Source organism: Oncorhynchus kisutch, linkage group LG16 (genome assembly GCF_002021735.2).
Source record: "Oncorhynchus kisutch isolate 150728-3 linkage group LG16, Okis_V2, whole genome shotgun sequence".
NCBI lineage: Eukaryota > Metazoa > Chordata > Actinopteri > Salmoniformes > Salmonidae > Oncorhynchus > Oncorhynchus kisutch.
The window spans coordinates 21,467,629-21,476,934 of record NC_034189.2 but is presented as its reverse complement, the minus strand read 5'-3'; the positions used below and the strand labels follow the sequence as shown (position 1 = coordinate 21,476,934).

General features: G+C 42.9%; 1 protein-coding gene across 2 annotated transcripts; it reads left to right on the top strand.

Annotated features, from left to right (window-relative positions):
- The first annotated feature begins 1,567 nt into the window (after positions 1-1,567).
- Positions 1,568-7,484, top strand: LOC109906484 (uncharacterized). 2 transcript variants are annotated; one of them, XM_020504195.2, is made up of 4 exons: positions 1,568-1,832; positions 1,970-2,028; positions 4,126-4,875; positions 5,105-7,484. In XM_020504195.2, the coding sequence occupies exons 2-4, from the start codon at positions 2,013-2,015 to the stop codon at positions 5,188-5,190; spliced, it is 852 nt and encodes a 283-aa protein (XP_020359784.1). In that variant the 5' UTR covers positions 1,568-1,832; positions 1,970-2,012; the 3' UTR covers positions 5,191-7,484. The 2 variants fall into 2 exon arrangements, with proteins under 2 accessions (XP_020359784.1, XP_020359783.1); XM_020504194.2 differs by having other exon boundaries at positions 1,620-2,028.
- The last annotated feature ends 1,822 nt before the right edge of the window (positions 7,485-9,306 follow it).

Sequence of the window (9,306 nt, the reverse complement as noted above, 5' to 3'; positions counted from 1 at the left end):
AGAAAGAGTATAAGGCCTTTTCTGTAGCCTGTAGCCCACAGGCTGGAGATAAAATGTATGACAATGTAATGAGACAAACTTTCATTTTTATTTTGAAGGTTTCTCCGATCAAATAACCTAACCTAAATGAACCGAAGTGTAAAAGTCCTTGAGTGGCCCAATCAAAGCCCAGATTTGAATCCAATTGAAAATCTGTGGAAAGGACCTGAAGATTGCTGTTCACCACCACTACCCATCTTACTTAACAGAGCTTGAGAAAATTTGCAAGGAAGAATGGGAGGAAGTCATCCCCAAGATGACTCAAAGCTGTAATCACCGCCAAAGGTGCTTCTACAAAGTATTGACTCAAGGGTGTGAATACTTATATTTCATTTTCAAGAAATGTGCCCCAAAATATTTTATCATGTTTTCACTTAGTCATTATGGTGTATTGCATCACCAGTCATTGAAATTCAGCAGATCAGTACTGCACACGCCAACGAGACGAGAGCATGAGTGTTTAGTTCCGAACATTCATAAAGAGTTCATAAACCAGGTCAGAGTCCAAACAGTACCAGACGATAGGCAGTCTCGAGGCCAGGCAGGGGTCAGAAACCAGATCTGAGACCAAAAACATTACAACGGGATAGGCAGGCTGGTAGTCAGAATAGGCAGAGTGGTCAGGCAGGCAGGTTCGGAGTCAGGGCAGGCAAGAGTTGAAACCAGGAGGACTAGAAATAAACAGAGACTGGGAAAAATAGAAGCAAGGAAAACCGCTGGTTGACTTGGCAAACAAGAGAAACTGGCACAGAGAGACAGGAAACAGGGATATACACACAAGGGAATAATAAGCAACAACTGGAGGGGGTGGAGACAATCACAAGGACAGGTGAACCAGATCAGGGTGTGACGTTATTTATACTTTTACTTTTGATACTTAAGTATATTTAAAATCAAATACTTATACTCAAGTAGTATTTTACTGGGTGACTTTCACTTTTACTTGAGTCATATGTTCTATTAAGGTATCTTTATGTATGGCAGTTGGGTGCTTTTCCAACAAATGGCTAATGGCCTAATTATGTCACGTTACCATGAATGTGGCTATACTTATGCTAGCAGAAATTAACTTTCTGTTTGTTTACAACACACAGTGCCAAAGGTGTTTTCCTTCCTTATCCCCCTTATCAAGTCAATGCATACCTTCTATATTAACCCTTAATGTTGCCTCCAGGCACTATTTTTTTCCTGGCCTTGTATTTTCTCCTTCTCTCCTGGGCACCTTTCATTAAGTCACATACACAGACACACTTTATCTTCTTCTATCCTCATGGTGACCTAAAATTAAATTCCATTCAAAAATCCTATTTTCCATAACCCCTAACCCATTAGAAATGTCCCCACAAGGGAGAATTGTCCTTGTTTTACTGTCATTGTGGGGATTTTAGCTGTGCACAACGATAGAAGAACCAACCCCCCTCCCACACAAATACACCACAATGCAAAAGTCTCCCTCCTGGCCACCTTTGACTCACTCACACACACTTACTCGCACACACCCCACAAACTCAAATGCTCGTTCATTTGCATCGTAGCCCGGAGGCGCGCCCACGCTGTTCAGGTTCATAAGCGCAGTACGAGGAGGCGTCACCAGTCATTCAAATTCAGAGGATGAGTATTGCTCACGCCAACGAGAAGAGAGTATGAGTGTTTAGATCCGAACATTCATAGTAGCCTAAGTTGTGCCACGTTCTTTGCGAGTTTTAGTCAATTATTATTGGAATTTAGCTTCAATCTTGAGCAGGCAATGTTGAACGAAGCTTCGGGTCAGAAGTACTTTGATGTTCGAAACGGTACTTTTGGAATGTATAATGTAATATCGTCAGTGATGCTGGCTGCTGAGAGAAATTGAGGGTTTTGGTTGGTCTTATTAATGTTATTCCAATAGCTATAATAATTGATAAACACCTGTTCATTTGCATCCGGTCAGTTATGAAGACGGTTACTCTTAGAAGCGCCAGGACATCATTTGCATGAAACTGCAGCAAGGTAAAATGCGCTACCTTTTTCACTCTACCGACAAACCAGTTTCATGTGACTGTTACTATGATTTTTCAGAATGAATTACAATTATTTGATAATTCGACATTGTTAATCTATTATAGTGGCATTTCCAAAGTACATACGTTTATCATGCGTCAAAGGGTAAGCCAATTCTGTTGCAAAACATTTCTTAAATGGAAGATAAGGGAACGAAACGGGGGCTTACCCTTTTTACGCATGGCATGTTGAATGTGATGACGAGACTGCTTTTCCACTTTTAAAATGTATATCAAACAAAAATCAATGATTGTAAAGTTTAACGAACCATAAAACTCTATGCACAAGGACTACTTTTAACAATTTCCACAGATGGTTTGTGCCGTTATCTGTTACCGTATTTTGCATCTGCTCTGTTCTAGAAGTAAATGTGTTTTTGTAAGATTCGGTGGGAATTGTTAAAAGTAGTGCTTAGTTTGATTAACTTTGCAATTGTTTTTTGTTCGACAAAAAATGTGAGTCTCAGCATCACGCTTATCTTGCAATTGCCCAGCTGACTTTTCTATAACTCATCCTAGGTGCCATCTTTAAAAACAAAACGCTCCACTGAAAGGAAAACCTTATGTCCTCAATTCCCACCCCTCTCCAAATTCCCGTCTGCACTGGCACACAGACACAGACCTGACTGTCTGCCACTAGGACAGTACATTCGTACCCTACTTCAGATAACATAATCAGGGAGTTTACACATTACTCTATTTACTCACGGACATCTTTGATCCTATTAAAATGCACTCTGACCACATTTTGAACAATGCGTTATGATGGGAGTTGCTGCATGTGTTCCACTATCGTTAAGCTACCTGCTTGTAAGCTACCTGCTTGTAAACATGCCAAGAGAACTGGACATATTTACTGTGGAAAATTACTTCACCTTTAGGGGGGGGGGGGGGGGGGCTCGGGCTCTGTCTGTTATAACACTTAATGTGTGTATTTCTGTCCCTAGGTCAGTTGAAATCTCTGCTTTATGTGACGCACACACGAAAACATGCCATTGTTTTTAGGAGGATAAATATTTTGTGTGTGTGTGTGTGGGGGGGGGGGGGGGGGGGGGGTGTAGAATGCAAAGCTGTTTCCTGAGAAGTGGGCTCGCCTAACAATGGCCTATCGTCTCGGAACAGTTGGCGGTTCTCGGGCCAAAGCAACATCTGAGGGGGGTGGTAGGATGTTGAGAGATTAGCTGAGAAAAGAGAAAGGGTCAACATAATGACTTGAGACATAGAGAAGAGTGGTGTTTTTGGGACTTTCTTCAAATACAGTTATGTCCAGCTGGAGGTGTTGTCTAACGGGGGTTAAGCAGTCATTTGCCCATTTAGTTTCAGCACTCTAAGTCTCAGACAATTCGATTCAATAACATATGTTCAGTCCACTTCACTTCTTACCACACATGAACTTGCAATACATTTCAAGTCACTTTTTAGAGTTGTAATGTAAAAACATATTGGTTTAAATGAAAGACTACAGTGTCAAATACTTTGTTCACCTTATGGTTGTCATGTCGTTTACTAAGATCATACAATAGAGGCAAGGGTAAAGCCTATGATAACTAGGTAATGACAGGTGTTAAGATGGACATTGACACCTCACGGGACTGAATTGTTTAGCTGTTTTAAGTGTCTGTTAATATGGGTATAAGAGTGAGTGGGAAGGGTCTATTCCCCTTCAAGGCACAGTAACTGTTAAATATTTGATGGCTCTGTACTGAATCTAGTGACTGGCGGTAAATGAATATTGCCTCCGACTGCGTCATTGCTGCACCTGATCCTGCCCCCCCCTCCCCCAGTACATTATGTCCTAACTGTCCTGTTTAACTATAACACATGTCCAAGTGCTGGTCTCCACTCTGCATAATGTGTTGAAAGGGATAGTTTGCCTCAATCAAAAATGTTTTAAGTAAAATATCTGAGAGATATGAGCTGTGTCTATATTCCACATTATAACGTAGCTTGTGATGTTAACATTGACAATTCATGTCTGCTGATTTTATGTGGCAATGTATTTAACTAAACCCACTTTAACCCCATATGTTATTTTTCTGTCTTGCAGATCAAGACGGTGAGTCCAACTGGACCCGACTCAAAGAGAAGCTGGGGAAAAGGACTGGGGACCACGACACCTGTGCCCAGTCTACCCCCAAAACTAACCCCTCCCACAAAAAAAGAAACCTTAAATCTACCATGTCTCTCAACACCTTCCACCTGATGGAGACCCTCAAGAACTCCCCGTCCGTTTTACGCCGCCGCTTCCGCCGTGACCGCACCGAGTCCCTCTCCCACGGCGACCCGCTCTTCAAGGTCCACTACCTGGGCACTGAGAAAATCTTCTCCCTGGATCTACAGCAGGCCCAGGACGCCATAGCCCGGCTGCTCGACGGGGCCTCCAACGGAAAGAAACTGAGCAAAGACCATGCGTTGGTGGTTCGTCCACGCTACGTCGAAGTCAAAGAGCTCAGCACTGGACGCCAGCTCACTAAGACGTACCTCCAGGACATCGCCTACTGCGCGGCCGACGCCACCAGACCCAACGTGTTTCTGTACATCTGTAAGCATCACGGGCAACAGCTGCACTGCCGGGTGTTTTGGTGTAGCCGGGCAGAGCGGGCACGGGACATGACTGCCTGCCTGGCACACTCCTTCCAGAGGGCACTGAATGACTGGCAGGGGGACGGGGACGTTGGGTTAGGGGGAAGTACCGACACGCTGACCCCAGAAAAGGACGGGGTGAAGGAGGGAGAGGATATGCCCAGCACCACTACTAACCCCAAAAGCTCCATACAACCAGACAGCTGTGGAAGAGGTGAGAACACAGGCCTGACATGCTGAAATATTAATAGAAACCAAATTGTTACGGTTGCCTAGCAATAGGGGAAACTGTCAAAGGGATGAATTGACAGTCTTTCGTTCACACATGAATGTGTCTGTACCTGTATTTCCACATTGCACCTGTCTGCTCTTGAGAGTTGTTTGTGATAAAACCAAGCTCAGCCCGCCTGTCCAACCCCTCTCTCTCTTCTGTTTGTTTGCAGTCCGTTGGAAGAAGAGGAGCTCCCTGTCTCGTAGTCCACTGAGAGCCATGACCAGGAAGGGCTCTGCCTCTGACATCTGGCACTGAGTCCCCGATCCCCAGAATGGGACACGGAACTGACGACATCCCCAGGGGCTAGCTACAGCACGGAGGGAGGGAGGGATTGAATGAACCCGCCACTACTGGACACAACAGGATTGGAAAAAAAGGAGTGTGAGGGAGATCACTGCTGGACTTTCTTTCAAATGAGACATTGCCTTGCTTACATGTTGAGTCTACAGTACCGTTCATGACCGGCATGAATGGTAGCCTACAAACTGTGGAAGTTAATGACTAGCTATCTTGGCTTTTGCCTCTGGATTACTAGAGAACAAGGTGCTTAGTTGATAGCGTTGTACTGTACGCTGTTGGTAGAAACCAGTATTCACCTCAGTGGCCTTGTGACTCGCTTTCACTGTTGGAACGCTTCAAGGCTGAACTGCTCATTTCCAATGCTACTCCAAGTTACTTGTTTTCCACTGAGTGGCCTTGATACTCTGAACTGTCAGTTATGCTTAGAAGAAAGGAGCTCAAGGTCCTGTGCCTTTTTTTTAGCTAGACAAGGACATGACTACAGAGTTCACCAAACCTCAATTTCCTCTCCATACAATGCTGAACACAGCCTGGACTGTTTGAAACTGGTCACAGTCATGTCAATGTCTGTTTAAAAAACAAACATTTAACATTTGTTTGTATTTATTTTAATGAGAAGTCTTGTTTGTAACACACGGTTCATGCACCTCTTCTCTTCCTGAAACACTAGATTGTTCTTTTTAGAAGGGAGGAGGAGCTTAAGTTTGAGCCGACTGTGAGCTCAGTGTTTGTCTTGGGAGAGGGGTTAAAAACGGAGGTGTGTGTGAGAGGGTTCATGGGGCATAAAGGGTTAATTTGAATTTAAGCAGATCATAGAAGAACATGGGCTATGTTGTCATAATTACACAGTAATGTGCGTTCATAGGCAGGGTTTTAATACATTTTAGTATCAATTCATTCGGTTCAGACTTCACCACGTGTAATTTAGTCCAGTTGTTCCCAACCTTTTTCGGTCACTGTACCACCAACTGAATTTCTCTGCCTGGAGTACCCCTGAAGTACCCCCTCATGTGCATTTTGCCAGTAGGTCTATGGTCTCATCTCAGTCTTATCAAGTACCCCCAGGCGTCCTAGTACTCTTGTTGGGAACCACTAGCCTAGTCAATGCACACTGACTGTTCACATTTATTTATTTATTGTCATAACATATTACTATTCAAGTCAAATGTAATCCTAAATCAAGTCAAATGTAATCCTAAATCAAGTCAAATGTAATCCTAAATCAAGTCAAATGTAATCCTAAATCAAGTCAAATGTAATCCTAAATCAAGTCAAATGTAATCCTAAATCAAGTCAAATGTAATCCTTAATTAAGTTCCATAAGCTTAATTTGTTCCTATAAGGTGTTAGTGTTTGCTAGAACTGTGAGTTTGTTTTTTCTTCATACTGTGTCACACAGGAGGTTGGTGGCACCTTAATTGGGGAGGACAGACTCGTAATAGCTGGCGTGGAATAGTATCCAATACATCAAACATGTGGTTTCCATGCTTTTGCCATTACATTTGTTCCGTTCCAGACATTATTATGATCCGTCCACCCCTCAGCAGCCTCCATTGATGTATGTATATATTTGCAATTATGTGGAAAAATCACTCACCCATGATCCTCCTTGTTCCTCATTATTCCTGTGTGGGTGAAGTATAACCCTGGGTGAGTGATTATTTGTTTTTTTGTTTTTTTTTGGGGGGGGGGGGCGGCATGTGTGGGGCAGGAATGTTGGTTTGCAGTGTTCGGCACTTCGGCAGTGCACCTGCATTCCTATGGGGACATTAAAGTTCTCGTATCCTCCTTGGCTCTGCCCACTCTCTCCCCTCAGTCTGGCTTAACCTAACCTCATGACTCTGCATGTTTCATAGCATTAGTGTGTTGGCGTCCTGGCCCCAAGCTCAAATACCTGTCTACACACTCTCCTCCCACACTTTCTCATGCCACATCCGCTCATTCCATACAATATACTTCTGACTCCTCTGACCACGTCAGGGTTGTATTCATTGGGCACCTCATATCTCCATGGTTTACAGTGAAAGGTGCCTCAGTTATTTGACTTGACAAGATGTCAATGATATCAATGGATAGTTTTTTTAAAAACCATTTTTATTTGAAATGACTAATGTTATGCATCTCAAACTACAAATGGCACAACCCCATCTTGGGAGGGCAAGTGTCTACTTTTGTTCTTGTTTTGTACATCCTTGTTTACATATTTTTAAATATGTGTAAGCTATGGAATAAACTTTCATACAATGATACTTTTGGAAATGTCTTTCTACCTCAACCGACGATGCAGCGCTTCCAAATGGCCAACCTCAAGCTAAAAACAAATGTCCCGTACCACACTACAGCCTGTGCTGTCTGTTTTAGTACTGGTGCCAAACATTTGATGGAGACTAAACAAGCAGAGGCATATCTATTTAAAATATTATGGGTGGGTCTAACTCTGACTGAAAGAAAACAACATTCTGCTGTGGGGCTGGAGATGGTAGACAGAAGTTCATGGGATAAGTTATGAGGCTTATTTCTCAAGGTACTTTATTCGGACATTTTCCTATAGTTGTTTACACTGGCGTTTTACCTCGAGCTTCACTGACGGGAGGTTCATTTACAGTACCCCCCCCCCCCCCCCCCCCCTCCACAAGTACCAGTACCCCCCCTCCCCCCACACACAAGATTAAGTGCAATCATTCAAATGTGCCCTTATGGTACTACAGTAAAACATTTCCTGAAATGGAGGAACTACCTGGATTTATCAGATAAGAAAAGAAACAGTTTTTGGCTGCAAATAGTTTTGCTACAGTGTGCACTAATGAATATGACCCTGGTCACTCTTCCTCTGAGGACTCTCCTGAAGCAGGAGTGGCTGGCCTGGTGCTGCTGCCCTGTTGTCTTTGGACTGCAGGCTGGATATGGAGATGCCTCAGACTTCACCTCTTCTATGAAGGGAGAGAGCGAGGAAGAGGGAATGAGAGGACAGAGCGCTCAATTAACAGGAAGGCCATTGTCACATACAGTCCAACAGCGCCACCTGGCAGCTATTGACTAGAGCATATGTTTATGAATATTATTGGTTAGATAATGCTATTTCTAAACACTTGGCATTGCAGGTCAACAAATTCATATTTTGATGTTTTGGTTCTGTATGCTCACTTTTTGCCATTTCACAGCAAAAAAAGTCACTAAACCCCAGCCCCTAAGGTCTGTCTAGACGATTTGGCTCTGGATACAAAGATTAGGCATATTTAAAAAATTGAGCAGGGCTCCAGAGACCAGGAAGTGCTCTGGGAAGGCTTTTCAGGTTAGTGCATATCCAGGGTGAAGGGGTTAGAGGAAGATGGAATGGTGCACAGGCACAGCAGCTCACACGCTACATCTCATAGCCATATTCCTATAAGGAGAGGCAACGGGGGAAATGTATAGCTGATCAGGTAAGTATTGGATTCTGTGTTTCGCTGGACTATTGCTTTGGCGGGATGCGAATTAAAATTGTAAACTGTCGGAACCTTGTGATCCCCATGTCTGTGATGGACTTGAGTTTCATGGACGTGTCCTTCACCATTGAATCAGTGCCACTGATGTTGATCTGGCACTCGTGATTGGACCGTATCCAGGCCATTCATGGCGTAGCCGGCCAATGGGAAAAGAGTGCAATTCATTTACAGAAGAGATTATTTTGATGTATATTTGTTTTATTGCAACAATATCAATATTACACATCAATACAGGGACATTCATGTGAATACAATGAAAAATAGAACACATGGCGAACCCCCCCCCCAAAAAAGTTTAAAAAAATCATAATAATCGAAGACATCGTTAATATGAGACATTAACAGACATTCAGAGACATGAAAAGTCTTGAGTTTGAGGGATTTATAAAATTGTAGGTTCAATGGAAAAAAATAAAGGAATTTTCCCACCCCATTTACATTTGTGAATATAATTTTTGGCCAAGAGAATAATAATATTAATAAAATAGTTATGATCAGAATTATAAGCATAAAGCCATTTAACATCAAAGGTAAAACGTTAATTCTGGAGATTTTATACACAACCATTCATGAATTTCAATCCATA

Bases quoted from the DNA above. Each gene is read 5' to 3' on its own strand.
- LOC109906484 (XM_020504195.2), top strand. The intron at 4,876-5,104 runs GTGAGAACACAG...GTTTGTTTGCAG, and splicing joins ACCAGACAGCTGTGGAAGAG to TCCGTTGGAAGAAGAGGAGC.